The sequence below is a fragment of the Hevea brasiliensis genome, chromosome 1 (genome assembly GCF_030052815.1).
Source record: "Hevea brasiliensis isolate MT/VB/25A 57/8 chromosome 1, ASM3005281v1, whole genome shotgun sequence".
Taxonomy (NCBI): Eukaryota; Viridiplantae; Streptophyta; class Magnoliopsida; order Malpighiales; family Euphorbiaceae; genus Hevea; species Hevea brasiliensis.
Genome location: NC_079493.1, coordinates 105,836,845 through 105,857,405, shown reverse-complemented (window position 1 = coordinate 105,857,405; position 20,561 = coordinate 105,836,845). Strand labels below are relative to the sequence as shown.

General features: G+C 32.4%; 1 protein-coding gene across 1 annotated transcript; it reads right to left on the bottom strand.

Moving 5' to 3' along the window:
* Positions 1-6,986: 6,986 nt before the first annotated feature.
* LOC110657449 (uncharacterized) lies at positions 6,987-20,128 on the bottom strand. The gene is made up of 14 exons (XM_021814653.2): positions 19,952-20,128; positions 18,842-19,477; positions 13,162-13,240; positions 13,015-13,071; positions 11,877-11,932; positions 11,216-11,450; positions 10,928-11,011; positions 8,722-8,796; positions 8,499-8,582; positions 8,139-8,203; positions 7,821-8,058; positions 7,656-7,744; positions 7,291-7,405; positions 6,987-7,195 (listed from the first exon to the last, which is right to left on the bottom strand). The coding sequence occupies exons 2-14, from the start codon at positions 19,423-19,425 to the stop codon at positions 7,154-7,156; spliced, it is 1,803 nt and encodes a 600-aa protein (XP_021670345.1). The 5' UTR covers positions 19,426-19,477; positions 19,952-20,128; the 3' UTR covers positions 6,987-7,153.
* Positions 20,129-20,561: the final 433 nt, after the last annotated feature.

Sequence of the window (20,561 nt, the reverse complement as noted above, 5' to 3'; positions counted from 1 at the left end):
ATTTTTCTAAGGAGAAACCAATGGAGTTTTTCCTATTTTATTATCGTTTGACGTGAGTCACTATTCACCTATTTGAAATTTTCAATAATATTTTCAAATAAAGATCTCATCCATACTCATCATTTTTTATAGTGTCCATACATTTCGATTCTTATTCAACCATGCATATCCATTCATGCTCATTTCATATATCAAAATTCTCAAATTTCCATTAATTACATAATTTACAAACTAATTATATAAATTTACAATTTACATAATATACAAATTAATTACAATTTCATAATTTACATTTCAACATAATAACTAATTATAAATACATAAAATAACTTTTGTGAGCCCTATCTACATACATTGCTGAGGAGGTGACAACCTTATACACTTCTGACACTTCTACAGATTCAAACTCCAAAATCCTAGTCTAATATCTACTTGGCTTTATCTTCAGTACCTGCGCGAGGAAACAATCTATCACGCTAAGCATTGCTGCTTAGTAGTGTAATAATATAACAAAGAAAATAATATACAAATAAAGAAAGAAATATATTACACTTTGGATACTCTGGAATTTAATCTAATTTAATATAATACTTGTAGCATCAACTATTTTTCGTTCTAATTTCTATCTTTCGTTCTAATTTATTCCTCTTAAGAAGCAATTTATTCCTAAATTCACAGTAGTAATATACTTATATCTCTTTTGCAAATCTTTTTATCATTTCATTTAATACTTTCTAGGTTATTGCAGATTATTTCATAATAATTAAATTTTAATATCGTTCCAATTCATTTCAATTCTTTCTACTAAATAACTAATCTAATTTATTTTAAATATTCTTACTCTTTTATTTAATTGCTAATATTTTCAGTTACTATTATTCTTAACTCATTTCAATAAATTTCACTGCCCAAGTAACCTATGACAGGCTGACTAAACTGGATAATGGGTCATAGGCACTGGACACCGCGGTGCCTCGGGTCGTCATACCATGGGAGGTGAAATGCGGAATGTCAATCACGTATGCAGTCAGAATGGCTAAAAAGCCATGATAACATATCATTATGGCTAAAAGCCATGATAACATATAATCGGGCATAAAAGCCATGAGTGCGGGCATAAAGCCATGAACACAGGCATAAAGCCATGAACACAGGCATAAAGCCTTACGCAGTACTGCTAAAATAATACCTTATTGGCATGCCAATCTATCCAATCTAACACACGTGTCTAGGCAATACATGGGCACATTAGTACCATTGAGTGTTATTATGTTTTATTCTTTCATTATTTCATTATAATTTATACATTTATTTGATCATTCATATAATCGCAATTCACATCAATTATCCTTCTATACCATTGTACACAAAGTATTTTTCCTTTCTACAATAATAAGAACTAATGTCTCATGCCTACATTCATTTGATTCATTTATTCAATTTACTAATTACACTATATATATTAGTACTCATAATGGCTTCTTTAATTTCTTTTATTATTTCTTATGTCTTTGGGATTACTATTCACATATCACTATTTACTCAAATTCTTGAATTTTTCATATATAATATGTATACAAATGTTTGATACATAATTATACTATATTTTGGGTTCTAAGTTTGTTGGCATTCATTGCCACTTGCAATTCAAAGCCTCATAGAATTATTTTCAAAAATTTAATTTTTTTGTCCTATGTTTACTGTTCCATTGGTCCAAGCTATAGTAAGAATTTGGTAAACTTTTCTCCACCAAAGTTGTTCCTTCATGTGTCTTCTTTAATTCTCTTTTTGAATCACTCCATTTGGAGTTTTGTAGCTCATGTTATGGCCAAATTACCATAATTGGCCGGATTGTAATTTTTTCAGAATTTCTGGGCAGAATCAATTCTGGCAGTTTTGGTATCCTGACTTTGATGGACAATTTCATTTAGTTCTGGTCATAATTTAGAGTTATGTTCTCCATGAAAGTTGTCCTAAATTGTCTAATCTTTTCATTGATATAAAATTCAGGTCAATTGGATATTTCTATACTGAGTTATGACCATACTGTTCATTTGGTCATTTTACAGGGACAGCTTGTGTGTTACCCGGATTGAGGCAATTTTAAGGTCAACTTAAGTTGGTTTTCTGGGTAGGGTTTCTTCATAAAAAATGTGGCTTAAGGTCTTAAATTTCATCTCCAATTGACTTCACACCAATTGGAATTGTCTAGCTCTACTTATGTTCATTTAAACACACTGGACTCACAGGTTTAGAATTCCCTGCACAAAAACAACACTTCCAATACCACCTTTTTGCACTACTACCATCCATAATTCACATTCTATGCACTTCAATTATCCATAATTGGTCTCAACATCAAAAATTTATCAACATATCATTAAATTCCTAATTTTTATATCAAACCCTAGCTTATTAATTTGGTGATCTCATGTAACACATGCTAACTAACATCCAACTCAAATAAACTCATCATAAACCACTTCTAAGCAATTTAATTCAAACAATTTATCAAATCCTAACCTTTCCCCATGGCTGCCGAAATCTAGGTCATTCCCATACCCCTTGTTTTCTTACTTTTTCATGCAATAACAACTCCCCCTAACTTCAATTCAAGGTCTAATGAAAGAAAGAAGGGAAAGTAAGCACTAACCTTGTTAGAGCTCCAACTTGAGCTTGTAAAACCTTCCTTTTCTTTCTTCTTTTTGCTGTCCAATTCTTGCTCTAGTGGTAAGGATTAATTTTAGTGAAGCTAGAAAGGGGTTTTGAGATGGTTTGGTGGGTGAACTCAAGCTTGTAAACAAGCATCAATGGAGGTTTCTCTCTTCTCTCTCTCTCTCTCTCTCTCTCTCTCTCTCTCTATGATTTTCGGCCAAGGAGTAAAATGAAGAAGAAGATGCATTTTTATTTTCTATTAATCATTTTTTACTTCTTCCTTAAGTAGTTGTCTAATACCTATTGGATAGAAATTACAATTACTGAATTATGACATCATAATTAGAATTTGTTTTTCTTTTCTTTTTATTTTCTTTCTTCTCTCTTTTGTTTATTTTTAATTAATTTTTCATCAATATTTATTTACATTTTATGTCATATAGTTCACTTACATAAATGGACAAGTTGGTCAAAAATCGTCTCTGAAGGCGAAATGACCACAATGCCCTCCATTTGGCTTAAGGAGCTAAAATTGTCTGTACCGATTGATAAAATTCTCCTAATCTTTTCTTGGTATTCTAATGCTACCTAGAGCACCATAACTCTTCTCTGGCATCCTAGAAATTATTTCACTGGGTTTCCCTCGGGTTTAGGGCTACTAGCTGTGAAGACAGCAACTTCCCGTTAGGTCACCTATCATCGGGGTACCGGCTCATTTAACTTTGTTGTGTTTCATAGCTTAAATTTTTCTAAATGTTTCCTTACCATTATTTGGGTTATTTATGACTCCTCACTCTAGTTTACATATAGTTCTAGATATTCTGATTGTCTGGACTGACATTAATTACCGGAGCAGTCAAATACGCGGACTAGCTAAAGTGAGGGTGTTACACAACCTTAGCTACCTTATTGAATAACTTTAGTTAACCATTTTGAGCCATGTCAGTTCAGCTGGGGTGTTACAGCGCAAAAAATGTTTAGGCATTTTCATTTGGAAAAGAGCTCTAATTATCTCAAGGAAATGTTAGTTCTTTCTTTCAACAACACCATTTTGAGGTAGTATATCAATACATGAAGACTGGTGAAGAATATCATTTTGTCATATAAGTATGAAAGTTTTCTACAAAATATTTCTTAGTATTATCACTTCTAAGTACACGTACAAAGACATTAAATCGAGTTTTAATTTCGATACAAAAGGCACAAAATATAAAAAATAAATCAAAATGATTCTTCATTAAATATAACTAAGTAACACGAGAATAATCGTTAACAAAAGTAACAAAATACTCAAATCATGTTTTTAAAATAATAGGGCAATAACCACAAATATCAGAATGGCCTAACTCAAAAGGGGACACAGCTCGTTTATTGACTCGAGACATAGAAGGTGAATAATGATGTTTGTCAAATTAACATGACTCACATTTTAAAACGAACAAGGACTGAAACTGTAGACATATTTTCTTCAAAGTAGATAAAGAATGATGTCCCAATCGATGATGAATTTCAAACAGAGTTAGGACACTAGAGCAAACAAAAGACCATTGTACTTGTTTATCAAGGATGTAGAGATGTCTAGACTCACGACCCCTACTAATCATCTACTTTGTCTTAAGATCCTAAAACAAACAATAATTGAGAAAGAACGAATAGAACAATTTAAGGTTTGGATAAGTTTATTAACAGAAAGCAAATTAAAATAGATCTTAGGAATAAAATAGATGGCAAAGAAATAAATGATATTGGATTCGCATTTCTAGAACCCAATACACAAGAAATAGATATATTAGCTATGGTAACACAAGATGATGTATGAGACTAAAAGGTAGATAAAAGGCTAGAATTACCTATCATATTATTTGTAGCACCAAAATCAATGACCCATTTGGATGAGAAAGACAAAAGGCATGTAGTTAATTTACCTAACTCGGCAACAACAGTGACTAGGGAATTGGAAGGCTTTAGTGATGCCTGATATTAGGAAAACTGTGCAACTTCCTATGCAGATACTAAGATAGTTTTCTAAGATGATTGGGCACCTACAGACTCCTTAATTGCCATATGTGCCATCTAATTGGGACTTATTATGAAGTTTCTAACACATTTGTTCCGTATGTCCAGGCTCATGACAATAATAACTAAGGCTATGCACGGTTATTGGGGAAATCGAATCAAAGCAAAGAATTGTACCAAACCTACAGGAATTATACCGAAAAGATGTTATTTTATTACTTTGGTTCAATTCTGATTCTTCACTAAAAACCAAACTAGAACCATACTAAAATTGAATCGAAACTGAATCGGGAATCGAATTTATACATAAGTTTTTCTATGTTTTTTTAGATATATCATATACTTTCAATTATATATATTTATATATGTATATATAATTATAAACTAAATACAACCTAATATGATATTTCATTTTTTTTATATTTTCCTAATAATTTTAGTTATAAATACATTAAATTACCTTATAATTCTTAATTATATATATATATATATACAGTTAAATATTATATGATTAATAAATAGTTAAAATGTATATTATATGATATACTTATATTATTATATTATATAATATATTTAACCCTAATTATATATGTACCTATAGTTAAAGATTATATAATTTAAAAATAAATAAAAAAATATTATATGATATATTATGTATTAATAACCCAATTCAAAACTTAAATGCTAATTCAAGTATAATTTTTAAAGAAATAATTATATAAAATTGTTTTAAGAATCGAAAACCGAACTGGAATCGTACCAAACCAAATCGGAACTGAAGAACTGACAATCATACTGAAACAAAACTGAAACAATGAAGAACCAAACCAAAACCGTATTGAAATTTTAGTTCGGTTTCTATTTATAAGCAAACCCCAAACCCAACCAGAACTGAACACTCCTAATAATAACAAACAATTTCTTCTAATGCGACTTCCCCAATTCACCGACTATTCCTATCTCCATTGCCATTAGCTCCTCTCTTGCTTCCTCTTCTATTTCCTTGTCATCCATTGTCATTACAACTAACAAGAGTACTAATGATAGACTGATAATTTTTTGTACAAAGTATTCTTGTGAAGGTATCATGTGAAGCGGAAATCTCAGAATTGAAAAGAATTTGAGATTTAGCAGTCTCAAATTCTAAAAGTAAAATGACAAGAAAACTCATGATAGTCATTTACTCTTATTGAGCTTATTGAACTTTCACATTAGCATTAAAGAGCAACAATACATTAAGTTCTTCGTGAACTCATTTAAATTCCAAAAAATAAGCAAAAGCAATGAGAGATATATCATATTTCTCTACATGATAAAACACTTCGCAAACATCATAGATGTGGTAAATATTCTCTTTGCTAGAATACAATAATTTTAAATAATCTATTAGTTCTTTCACAAACTCGTTGATTAATTTGACTAATTACCTCACTGTAAATAGAGTTACAAAACTGTAAGAATAACCAAGCATCCTCCCTCAGTAACGTTTGTCTCATGTCATCAATGGGTGGATCACTTGAAAGGCGATGTCTTTGTCAGTACTTTGCTGATAAATGTGGACTCTGTTGCTCCACTCTAAGTAACTAGAACCATTAAGCTCGTTTTCCGTGATTTTTGTCAAATTGGAATCACTGCCTTATTTTCCTCCACATTTGCAGCCATAATTTTCTCCAATAAGAAATTTCCCTAAACTTAAGTGGACCAGCAAATATGGACAGCAATAACCAAGAGTAACAAGAACTAGAAGCTCAAAGAAGACAAATCAACACTATCTAGAGATTAAATAAAAAACTAATGACCATTGTTCAAAGTACAATCAAAATAGCAGAAACCAAGGCCATCAGACACCAAAATACACTCCCATACTTCAGTCGACACTATGGAAGGAGACCGGATGATGAAACGCTAGCAAACGCTCCACCACACGTTGACGCGTGGGACGTGGCGCAGAAGAATGAAATGGCTCATGGGCTTCACGCATAGGGAAGCTGATCGCTGGACTTCACTGGGAGGCCGATCAATGGTAGGTCTTTTTTCTCAAGGGCCGATGATGTTAGATCAAGAAACAGAGTGTTTCGAATCACAGGGAAATATCGAGTGTAAAGCCAATTCACTAAGATTGCTCTGATACCATTAACAGAATTTTTTTTGTTGTATTTCATAATGATTTATATATATATATATATATATATATATATATATATATAGACACACACACACACACACACATCACTGTTATCTAAACAGGAATAAAATAGGAATATAAATTCTATCTAAACTAGGAGAAAACTCCAAATAGGACACATGTACATGCATTGACCACTTACAACATTGATAAAGTTCATTACTGAAAAATAGATACAATAGACTTTTAGAAGTAAATCAACATTTAAATACAAAGAAAGTTTTTTTGTCTTAACTAATTATAAATCTTACCAAAACTAAAACCAATTATGTAATTTGCATAACAAAATCTATACTTCTATCTGGTATCTGGGAATTTGGCCTCGTAGATTTGTGGCATCTGCACACACACACAAGTTTGCAACACATTCTCTAGTTAAGAAACAATATATAAATATATGATTAGTAAAAAAAAAATTAACAGAAATTTGTTACCATTGGTGTTGCAATGATCATCTTGCCAGCAAACCATCTTCCATGAAGAGCCCGTTGGGCATTCATAGCAGCTTGTGTATTCTCAAATCGCAAATACACAAAACCAGCACTATTTCTGTTTCAAGAAGAAAAAGTAAATGAACAATGAATGTAGAAATATATAATTGCAAAAAAGGTCTTGAATATGCAAATATCTATCACAAATTCCAACTGTGAAATGGAGTTCTCAATGATGCTGAAGAAGGAAAAGTGGACTTTTAACATGGCAGAAAATATTGTACAAGCCCTAAGATCAAGGGAAGATAGGTTTCTAAATTTTGCTTCATTAAAGAAACCATGCAACAGCATATCAAAATAACACCTACTTGTCCACGTAAATATGCTTCAAATTTCCAAATTTAGAGCACTCATCTTCAACATCTTCTTTGATATCCAAATCAAAGTCTGGTTCCGCCTGCCAAAATATACTGTTTAAGCGAAACTAGAACAGGAACGAAACTAAGAAAACCGTTGAAAAATGTGTCACCAACCTCTGATTTTGGATCAAACATATTCTTCAATAATATACATTCACTTGGGATACTAATTGTATCAACAGCAGGAATTGGTGCAGCAGCAACTGGTGTACCTGTAAGTCCTGGTAGACCAACAGAACCTGACATAAGAGGAGCAACAACAGGAGAAACTACAGGTGCAGCACCAAGGATTGGTGCTGTTGGTACAGTATGGACAGTGCTGATGGCAGGAGTTCCTAGTGAACCAGTAATACTGCAAATGAAGGCCGAAGTTAGATCAGCCAAACCAACCAGAATAATTGAAAACAAAAGGTAATATTAAAAGTCTCAGACCTCGAGGCAGTGCCGCTGCGATCCAACTTCTGCATCAGAAGAGCTCGAGAACATGCATTCAATGCCTAAAATGTAAACCAAGACAGGATTTTGGCTTCATTGAATTACTTAAATGTGCATAACGAATGAAAACACTTTGGAAGTTTGGATAATGCACAGATACAAGACAATTTTACGATGGTATCACTTTTTATCAACTTCTCATTTGTTAGAACTATACTAGTTTTTTTTATTTTGCGACATTGAAGAACAGTGCATTAGTCCATTACAAGAAGGCAGGCCACAGTAGACCACTTTTTCATATGCTAAATAGCACTCGATATCATTACCCAAGACCAGGAACAGATAAGAGTTACTAACCAAGCCACCACCTTCATCATCATCGAAGTCACCAGCATTGGTCCCACCTTCTTGCATTCCTGTCTGGTCAGTAACAGTCGACACCTAAACACAATACCAAAAAGTTAATATAATGTTAAGAAATAGCTCATTCTATGAGATACACTACCAATGTAAGAAGCACAAGATGAGAGAGAGAGAGAGAGAGAGAGAGAGGGACAACCAGAGTGAAGCATAGGATTACCTTGATTGGCCGACCAGCAATCTCTACTTGTCCATTCAAATTTAAGGCATTCCTAGCATCTTCAAGGCGTGCAAACTGTAATGAAAAATAAATTAGTTCACAATTTCCAAAGAAATACTATTAAGCCTTAGATTCAGCAGTGGACAAGAAGATAATATCATTAAATTGTTTGATATAATAAGATATTCAGAATAGAGGTCAAATCAGCCTCTATATTTTTTGTCAATATCCAATTAGGCCCAATATTAAGTTTACAGCCAAATTAGGACTTTATTTTATTTTTCTCTCAATTTAAGCCAATTTTTGTCCAAAAATTAAAAATCAATTTCCATATTTTTAAATAATAAAAAAATGTTTTTACATTTTTGAACTATTTACTATTCTTTAAAAAATAGGAAATTGAAAAATCAAAAAATGAAAAAATTGAAAAAAAAAAAAAAAGAATTCAAGCGAACTGTTTTAAACACTTCCATCAATTACAGAAAATGATGATTGTCGTTCATCAGTTTTACCCATTCTAATCCATATCAAAATCTAAACCATCCCTACCAAATCCCACAGGAACAAAAACAACCCATAAATATACTCTAGCCGCGGTATGTACCGGGTTTCAGGTAACTATGCTCTAGCGACAGCATAAGTATTCCACCCCCATCATCCATCAAGTGTTCCAGCACCAACATCTCCAACAGCAACAATTTAGACCATTTCAACAAGAAGAGAGATTGCACTTATAAATACAACCCCTACATCAGGGCCAAGCCCAACCACCACATCTACCATTTTTCTCTTTGAAATTCAAGTTGGGATGAGACCAAAATGGTGGTTACAAAGCGAGTGCCTTGTGAATGAAAATATTGCAGGGGAAGGATTAGAAGAGTACATAAGGGATCATACCCACAGCAACCAGAGCATTTGCTGCTGCTGCTTCTAAAGCATTCTCATCCTCCTGTTGGTCCTCCTCACCACAATTTCAGGAGCTGCTCTATATATCCAGTACTACCCCACTCTCTCCCCCCCTCCCCAAAAATCCGCCTTCTCCATCCCTCCCTTCCCCATATATTGCCAGAAGCTCACCATCTCCAATGACTTCTCCAACCTCTCCACCCTCCTCAACCTTTTTTTCATCTCCAAAAACCCCAGCCCTAACCCAATTTTGGTTTTGATTTCTGAAGAGAGAGATGTAGGGCATGTTCACTTGCAGAAAACCCGGATAGTTTCATGGAAAGCTATTTAAGAAAATTAAAAAGTAGAATTTCATATTTAAATATGTCAGTTTTCCAAATGGAGAGCTGGAAAACTAGTTTTCCAATTTTTCAAAATTTATCTAAGATTTAAAAAAAAAAAAACTTTAATTTGTTTTCTACTATTTTCCTTTATAACAAAAATCTTGTTGAAAACAATGGTTTTTCTATAACAAAAATTACACTATAGCTTTTCCATAACTAAAATTGAATCATTATTTAGGAAAATATTTATTTACAATGATAAAAAATTAATCATATTATTATTAATCATATTATTATCAAAGAAATAAATAACACATTAAAATTTTGAAACTAAAATAAGTTTCCAAATATATTTATAAGAATTTATTTTTCAATTATGAAGAATATGAATAAGTTTTTAAAAATTTTTAAATTAAAAAACTATTTTCTATTATTGACAGGTGAATGAGTTTGTCCTTGTTTTCCATTAAAAAAAAAAAAAATTAAGTTTTCTTAGAAAATAAAAATCAGAGAATTGTCTTCTACAAGTAAACAAGCCCTTAGGGTTCTTAGTTTTCTACTTTATCCAATTAATTTTTTTCATTTTCTATTTTGATATGAATTTTTTTAAAACTTTTGCAGTTGAAATTTTTAAATACTTTAGAATTTTTTTAATTGTTTAGAAAATTAGAAAAAAAAATATTAAATATAATTTGATTAGATTGAGGGGGGGAAATCTTGATTTGGCCTGATTAGAAATTGATAAACGTTTAGGGATTAATTTGGCCCATATTCCAGAGAAGTTCCTTTTATGGTTTTGAGAGACCTGATGAGGCTATTAATGTTGAGCAAATTATACATCAATTTCAATGTCTACCTTAGCCCAAGTTCCCTCTTCAGGTTGGCGTGCAAATAGAATTTTGCTTTGGAATATTTCACTTTATTTTCAAATGAATTTTGATGACTGTTCATCAAAGTACATAATTTACAAAACTCACCTGAACAAAACCAAAGCCTTTGCAGTGCCCAGTTTCATCAGAAGGTAATTGCACCAATTCTACAGTTCCAAATGGTTCAAAAACCTGAAAATTCATTAAACTATGTGCTGATGACGTGCTCTAATGTTAACAAAAAAAAAATCCCACAATTTATGTAGCAGATACCACACCAAATAAAAAACGATAAAGAATTATGCTTAGATTTCTAAAAATCCTGTCCCATCTAGGTCAAACCTGTCACAGAAAAAAGATGCCTGCTATTTATTAGTGATACAAACAACTCCTGACCTGGCGAAGAAGATCTTCTGTTATGTTGAAGTGCAGGTTGCCAACATACAACCTCCTAGCCCCTCCAGAGTATGGGCTAATAAGTCCACCTGACCCTGCATTCACAACTGTAGTTGACTGAACAAGATTCTTTTCAGCTTCTGAAGGTTTCACCATTACTGGTTGACCAAGAAGAGGCTGCCCAGAGAGTGCTATGGCCATTGGGACCGACATCACATCGTAGAACTCAATATACCTGGAAAAAGGAAAACATTAGTAGCAAGAAAAACCAATGTGACAAATATTTCACGTGCTTATAAACAAAGTCAAACACAGAACAAAATGTCAATACTACACAAGCCATCCTAAATGCGATCATTAGGATAATTCTAAAATAATCCCACACCACAACAACCCGAAATGCGTGATACTAATCCAGCTTGCTCATGTGAAAGCTCAATTAACCAATGCAATTAGTGGAAGAAATTTTTATTGATTAATAACAACTTAAACAGAACTATCAAAAGGTTAAGATTTTGATTTTTTTTTTTTTAATTAATGAAGCTTAATTGGTTTAAACCTTGAAAAAGAAAGACAGGTTATAGCTACTAATCAAACATAAAGCAAGGAGAAATAATTAATTTATTCCATTTCAACTCAGCCAAGTTGTAGATCAACTTACCCAACTCCCTTTGAACGTCTCGAGTTGCGGTCCATTATGAGACGTACATCTCGCACCTGAAATTGCGATAAGTACATTAGAAGAATAGTTACTTGACTTTAATTTGAGACATTAAAATGAAAGTCAAGTTTATATTAGTAGTTTATTTTTATTTTATTTGAATTGCAAACTTATTATTACTTGAATGCTAGTTATTATTATGTTTAACTTTATGTTATTTTAAGTTCACTTATTTATTTTATTTCTTATGAATTTCTTTTTAAATTTTTGAGCCTCACCTCGCTCAGGACAGTGCCTCGCGTCTTGTGCCTAGTAAAGGTATGCAATTCCGATTCGATTCGAGGTCTATCTAGAAATTGAAACGGAACCAAAATTTCGGTATTGTTTCGATTTAATTCTTCGTTGTTTCGGTTCTGGTTCGGTATGAATTAACATATATAATTATACATTATAATTAAGAATTATAAAGTAATTTAATGTATTATAACTAAAAAATATAGTGAAATGAAATATAATATTAGATTGTATTTAATTTATAATTATATATATATATAAAAAGTATATAATACATATAAAAAAATAGAAAAAACATATGTATAAATTCAATTCTTGTTTGATATGGTTCTGATTTAATTTCGGTACAGTTCCGGTTTGGTTCTTAGTAAAGAACTAGAACCAAAATATCAAAATAACTTTGGTTCATAACGTTTTTAGGTTCGGTTTAGGACCCCCAAGAATCGTGCACAACCCTAGTGCCTAGACCCCATGACCCTTGGTGCCTTGGTGTGCCTTGGGCCTTTAATAACTATGATTATTGGTTTAATGTTTATTTGAATCCTTTGCTAATTTTGTAAAAAAGAAATATTAATAATAAAAAAATCATGATGGGGATCGCCACTTCATTCTGATCTCTTGACAACACAACTGAGTCTGATTCAGCAATCAATTCTATGATTTAAAACCCTACTTAGAACATAGATCACCCTAACCTTGCTTATACCACTTTTATCTTTTATCAAACAATTGGAAATAAAATCCCTCAGCAGATGAATCTACAATTATGCATATCAGAAACACCACAAAACAAATTCTGATAGTATCTGGAGAACAAACAACAATAAAAATCCTAGCTACCAACCTTGCCAGCTCTCGAGAAAAATTCGTAGACATCCCTCTCATCTGCCTTCAAAGATATCTGAGAAATTGTTATCAAAACAATAAGCAGGGATTTTGGAAAACCAAAATGATGCATTATAACTTCAAGATCAAATGGATCTGCATTCACCTGATAAGCAAATACTGTTCGTTGATCCCGTTCAGGATCAGCTTCTGGCTCTGCAACTTCCTTTTTTTCTTTATATCTTCTGCAAGATAACAGAAACAAAAATCAAAGGTCATTACTTTCCAACCAGCAGCAAAAATAACAACAAAAAGTTTCAGCAGAGATACAAGGTAGGATCCAGGACATTCATAAAGAAACTAATACAATAAATATATTTTGTTCATACAAGTGAGAAAAAAAAAGGTTTTTTTTTTAAGTTTAAAACAAAGTTTATTTTACAATGAGTGAAAGGAAGAAAAGAACAATGCTAGTATGACATCAAATTTTCTCCACCAAGAATAAAGACACCAAATCCCTGTAACATGGTCCTGCAGGAAACTACTTAGTTAACATAAAAGGACCAATGAATACATATGCTGAAATAAAGTGATCTGACTTTAAAATTTAATAATAACCATCCTGGAGAATAATGGAGTTAAGACAAAGAAAAGTTGAGACCAAATACTTTTAAGTACAAAATTCAAGTAATAAATCAATAAATTTATACCTTCTATATAAACATAATCTTAAATGGAAACAGCATCATCAAGTTGTATCGATGGCAATAGCAAAGGACCTATTTGCAATAGTTTAGAACCTGTTAACAACTTATATTCCAATTGAAGTGAAGTATTACAAAAAGGGTGAAAAAAACCTGTATAAAGAAGGATTCAGCTAATGTATCAACCACTGTTTATACCCAATAAGGATATTACAAGGAAATTTAAAACAAATAAAGATGAAAATGAAATCAAAAAAAAAAAAATATATATATATATATATATATATATATATATATATTATAATCATAAAAATGCTTGAAGAAAGTCTATATATAACAAATATGATAAACATAATACAATAGCATAACACAAGAACAGGAAATTATACAAGATGACCAGTCATGCTACTAAAGACTTGCCTAAAGTTGAGATAATTTAAAAGTGAGATATCTCCAAATTGTTTTAGTTTGTTATTCAAATTCATGGGAGAGAGAGAGGAGGGTTGTCTCAAGAAATCATGAATTCGTGACAAAAAGAACAAAATCATGTGGAGCACACCAAAGAGTTTAATCGTGTATGACAATAAAAGAATTTTTGGCTAACAAAAATATTCTACAAAGACCTTTTCAGTGAAGATCACCATTACAACCATCTGGAGAACAACCTTAAAACTTTTCATTCTAGCACTTTAGCAAGAGGAAGAATGATAAGTTTCTGAAAAACAATGGAAGACTACTATTTTTCATATAGAACCTAAATCTTTAATATAGGCAATCAGGTAGTTATGAAAAACGTAATCAAACTTCCAAAACAAGAGGGGGAAAAAAAAGTGCCCAATTCTTAGCCCATTGAATACTGATTTCACCATAATCATCAGAAGATGAAGAGCTTCTCTTAAGAAGAGCCCATCATTCTCACCATCATTTCTGCAACATAATAAATAAAATTAAGCAACTGAGTTCAGAGGAGGAGGATAATGGAAATCATAGCATGGCATCACCACCCTGGCTAAAACCTCGACGCTGAAACCCAATTTTGCAATGCAGGCTTTTAAACAATTCCACAATGTCTAAGAAGAGAACATTAAAAACCCATGATGTGCATTCCTGTACATAGCGCACAATTTCCAGAAAGATCATCTGAAGATTACTCTGGCACATTTGTGATTCCTAGAATCTAATGTTCAACATGCAGAATTTTCAAGACATTGAATAGCACAAGTAACTATACAGAACTCAAGAGCTAGCAATAAATTTCACCAGCGGGACCTAATAGTATCGAGTCTATTAGAGTTGGAAAAATAAACTTGAAGAAGTAAAAGGAGTGCAGAAAAATCCATGAAGCAAAGTGAGTTATCTTCAAATTGTGGTTACCCATACAACAAAGGCCACAATCCAACAGAGCTACATGTAAAACAGTAAAAGCAATGGATAACAGATAATGAAGTGAAACGTAACATAGAAGGACGCTAAAAATAAGAAGCAAGCATCTCCGTACAAAGTTAATTTACCAGAACATGAGAAGAATTGTGAGTCATTTCTTTACCAGAATATGAAAATTGAGAAGGCATGCAAATGAGTTTTTGCAAGCATGACTCAGAGACTAAAGTGACAGATGAGTCACTTCTTCATAAATCACAAAAGAATGTTAATTGGTCTACAATCCTAAACGCACAAATTTGTTTGCATCAAGTTATAAGACTCAAACAATCTCTCTCTACCATCAACTCCACTCAAATATGGGAATAAATGATAGGGAAAAGAGAAGGCTTGTCACTCCCATAACTCCAATTCCCAACATACATCACAAACAGCTGGATGAAAAAGAACAAAAAAGGACCCTGATACATGATACAGTAGGAAAAGAAAAGAAGTTCACAAAATTATTTATGAGGAATTAAGAAAGAAAGACCCTAATCAAGGCTCTGATGAAGAAGAATCCTATCCTAAAACTGAACAAATAAAATTAAGAAAACATTTTCAAAACAAAATAAAAGAAAAAGAAACCATTCAATATTCTTGCAATAGTCGTCCAATAAAATCAAACCAGCCCAAGTAAAACAAAAAGAAAGAAAGTCAAATAATATATATATACATATATAAAGGAGGAAAAGGAAATGAGATGAAATGAAGTTTCTACACACAAATGAAACAGAATAAAGGAGTACAGCAGTTTCAGTTTTTATAGCTAAAACAGGGGAAAGAATAAAAAGCTTTGGAAACCATATTTCTTTGGCTAATTACCTCTGATTTTCAACAAATTTTCTACCTCTCTTCAGCTATTTGTCTTCACAAACAGTAATCCCTTCTTTGAGAAAACCCAATCACCATTTCTCTCAATCAATAGTCACTTGATCGAAGGAGAGAAAAAGGGACAGCAGCTGCCCTCTCCAATTTTTGAGGTTTTGATCCTTATTTTCAGCCGTATTCCACCATGGTAGCTCTCTCTACCTCTACTTTCTTCCATTAATCAACATAATTTCTAATTTTCTCACTTAGAAGACAATGGAAGAGTGAGGGAAGGGATTTTCATGGCTGACCATCAATAGCTACCTCAACATTTATAAGAGCTCCTAACTTGCTTCTCATCTTATGCAATAGTTCATGAAATGTTTCTAAGCCATAATTTGAGTTAGTGTTTGAGAAAGAAGGGAGTTGAAGTATGGAGGGAAGGTGTTTTTATTGAAAAATTTGCTTAGATTGAGGGTTATCATTAGGTGTGGTGATCACTGGAGAATTTATATAGACCTTAATTGACTCTAGATACCCTTCTTGCGGTTGTTTAACACTGATGAGTTTAAGGGCATGTAAAGGAAGTGGCAGTAGTAAAAAATAATTGCAATTATTTTAGTCATGTGTAAATTAAGGTGCTACGTTGATTTGGCATTAAATCATTTTAGAATTATAAGTATATATTTTAAGTTTGTACAGTATGAATTTACTGTTGATCGTGTGGACATCACAATGAGTAGTTCGCTATAAGGTGGATTCGCTGGATTATTTTAGTAATTTATTAAATAAACTCACAGAGGTTTAAGAAAATATATTAGATGAGGAATTGAAATGTAAATTAGTGGATACTTCTTTACATATATTTATTTTGTTTAGGCCAATATTTTAATTATCTTAGGATCTATTGTGACTTATTAAGTGCTCGATAGTCATTAGATTTTTAGAAAACACTTATATTGCCAATCCTTCATTAGAATTTTCAAAAGTACATAATATATTTCACTTTCTCCACTTCCATCCTAAGGGTATTATTCTTTCTCTTTAATTCTAGGAAATGATCCAGCTCTAGTAGTAGATCCTAAGAATGTTCCAGCGGTTTAGATTTTGTGCTATCTACAGTACAGGTGAGTGGATAAATATATAATACTAGTATTTTATAAAATGTAAATTATTTATGTTATTTCTAATTAGGTAAATGAGAACAAAGAATGATAATTTTATGTTTTATTATTGAATAAAATGAGATTTACAATTATAGTTGAATAAATGGCCGAATATATTCAATATATGCACCAAATAAATAACACCTTAATGACGGGTGATTTATTTTCAACTCAGCTTATATTTATATCGTCTTTAAGACAGCGCTTGATATACACATAGCCTTTAGGACGTATATCAGGTGGTCCCCCCTCGGAAGTAACTCTGTACATGTGTATAACCAGTATTTTTACTGCTTTTGCGTCATCTTTGTGTCTTATAGAATCCAAGATGCCAGCATTACTCTCAAACTGCCAGAGTTTATTATTGCGCCTGAAATGCCAACATTATCTACAGAAAGTATATTCCCAGTGTATGAAGATATTACAAATTTTATGATTTCAATATATTTATTTTAGCAATATTTTTATAGCATGAATTTTATTTTAACTCAGCTACTTGATTTAGATTAAATGATATTTATTCAGCTGACCTATTCTAACATAGCAGAAGTGGTACTAATTAAGTACCAAACTTTATTTGTTTCCTTTGTTATTTATTTATTCACTCATTGAGTAGTTGTACTCACCCTCTTAATTTTTAATGTTTCATATCCTTTTTACTAATTTCAACACTAGCAGCCTCTCTTTCAGTATTTTCTTCTCTTCCACTCCACTAGCTGTAGAGTCTAGTGGAGGTCAAGCCAATATGTTTCTTGTGTATATTTATTTTGTTTAGATTACTGCACATATGTATAGGCAGCTAAAGGTTCTGGACTGTACATATTTTCTTTTGATCGTCACGAAGAGGATAATTGTATATATGTGTATCTAAATATGTTTGATTGGCAAGGAGCCATGTTTTATATATCAAATATATTTTAACAGGTTTCATGTATTCTTTTAGCTATAAATTTAGGAAAAATTCTGTCAGTTTTTCAAGTTACTTCAGTCTATATAGGTTAGGGACAGGTGTGACAATTCTAATTTTAAGACTATTAAGAAGTTGTCACAACATTTCAATAGTCTTCTTTCATACTTCTCACTCATCCAGTGGAATATTTTTCATCCCATGAATGTATGAAATCTAGTTACATTACATCTCAATCCCCCAATCCCCCCTCCCATAAAAAGAAATTCCCAATAATTAAAAAAAAATAAAGAAAAGCTTTAAAATGACGCCCCAGCTGAATATGTTTGTGAGCACGCACATTGGGAAGATAGAGAGAAGGCAAGAGAAGATTGAAGATTTTGGAATGAGATCCACATTAACATAGAATAAAAAGGAGGAAGCAAGGGAAGAGCTGGATTTTAAAGATAAGCAACTCAGACAAATCCAAGCACTCTACAAACCTAAAATTTAGAATACGGGCAGAAGCCCTGATTTTAATTACACATGACAAATTATATAATAAAAATAAAGTATATGGACTGCAGGCTGCAGCAAGTGTCAATTTCCATGAATTCCTAAATTAAAATACACTTCAGCACTCATACAATAGTTCCCGAAGACAACAGCTTACAGCTAAACATTAAATGAAATGCAAAATCATCTAGTGTATTATGCATTCAGCAATCACGAACAAAGCATAATGCCAATCAGAAATTTTCAATAGGTATGCCAAAAAAATGAATTCTACGGTGCAATATAGCATCAAGAAAAGTAAATATACAATGAATAATAGATGTAAAGATGTAAAATAAGCAATACCTGGTTTCTCTGTCCCTTTCCCTTGACTCCTTCTCCCTCTCCCTTTCTTTTTCTTTATTCTCCCTGTCCTCGCTCCTCTCTTTTTCCCTTTCATCCAAATCAGTTTGATGCCTTTCTGATTGGCTCCTGCTTCTACGCAGCCGCTTTCTTTCCCTTTCCCTGTCCATTTCATTATCACGATCATGCTTTCTTCTGTCTCGATCATGATAACATTCTCGATCTCTATCCCTGCCCCTCTCTTTCCCACTTCTCTCCTCCTTATCTCTACCTCTGTCCTTATCTCTATGTTCCCGGTTACTCCGTTGTCTGTCCCTCTCTCCATCTCCAGATCGTGAAGGATGACGAGATGAACCCTTTTCTTTATAATGGCCATGATCACGCGATTCATCTCCAGATTTTGAATGCTTTGAGCGATGATAATCATCCTCATCATCCTTCTCATTACTCCTGCGTTTTGAACTGGAGCTGCTATATTTATCCCCAGGCTTCTTGGCATCACCACCACCATTGGCAGTGTCCTTAACTTTATGAGATTCAGGGTTTTCAACTGTTTGCTCCAGGTAATCGTACTCATCAAAATCCATTTTCACTATTGTCTAACCAGACAAGCAACCCTGCAAGTAAATCTTATTACATCTGCATCCAAAAGAAACACAAGAAACAATTAGCTTCACAGAATAATTGATACCAGGACAAGAATTTCTGAGAGTCTGTGAATTTTGAAAGAAGAATAAATTTATACGCTCCAGCTGATTAATTAACTTTTTTCAACCTGGGAAAAGAAAAATGCAATCTACTAAGCCTTACCTTAATTAACTTAATTAAATAAAGATTTTACTTAGCAGTGGCCAAATTAACAGAAGTTCAATATGCACATAACTCTATTTATTTTCCTCTGCTTTTCAATCCCAAGAACCACAGTGCAATGCAACTCCAGTAATTGGACATAATTTCAATAATTAGCTAATCAATTGGCCCTAAACTTTTGCTATTCCAATCACAAAACAGTACCATGATCAATAACTTTTACTTTCTCAGCTAAGAAAGCTCAAACAACAAGGGAAGTATCCAAAAATCAGAAAGGGGTAAAATCCAATTTTCATACATTACCTCTAAAAATGATAGTTGCATGAAAATTGAGGCGAACAATGAAGCAAACGCGAAGATTGAGAGCTCACACTGTGCTCTGAAATGAAGATTTTGTCTTTGAGGAGTGAGTGTCTCTCTGTATCTCTATGACAATCGCTAGGGCGAAGAAGAATTCGAACACGCTTATAAATTTATAGTTACGGCGTCGAGCCCACGTGGGACTTGCTCGGGGTTCAACCCGGTTTGCGATTTCAATTCCGGTTTTGCTTAGAAACTTTTGATATTTTAGTTTTACTTTTGGTACTTCAGTTGTAAAATAATTTATGAAGTTTCAAATTGAATTTTAATTTTTGAAAAAATTTTATATAATTCTTGCCACATAAAGGTGCACTTTAATTACTATTTAAAATTTGAAGTTTATTGTTTCGGAGATTGGCTGTATAGGGACTTATGTAATGCCCTAAAAAATTTTAAAATTTATTTATTTAATTATTTATTTTATTCTTAAAACTCTTTTGTTATATTATTTTATAAATATATTGTATTAATTAATGAAAAATTAAATAGTTCATGCATGCTAGTATTAGGATTGAATTGGGTTTCTCTAGTTATCGATTCTGACGGTTATTGG

Bases quoted from the DNA above. Each gene is read 5' to 3' on its own strand.
- LOC110657449 (XM_021814653.2), bottom strand. From the start codon at position 19,425: ATGGATTTTGATGAGTACGATTACCTGGAGCAAACAGTTGAAAACCCT. The intron at 11,451-11,876 runs GTAAGTTGATCT...TCCTTTTTCCAG, and splicing joins AGACGTTCAAAGGGAGTTGG to GTATATTGAGTTCTACGATG. The intron at 8,059-8,138 runs GTCTGAGACTTT...CTTCATTTGCAG, and splicing joins CGCAGCGGCACTGCCTCGAG to TATTACTGGTTCACTAGGAA.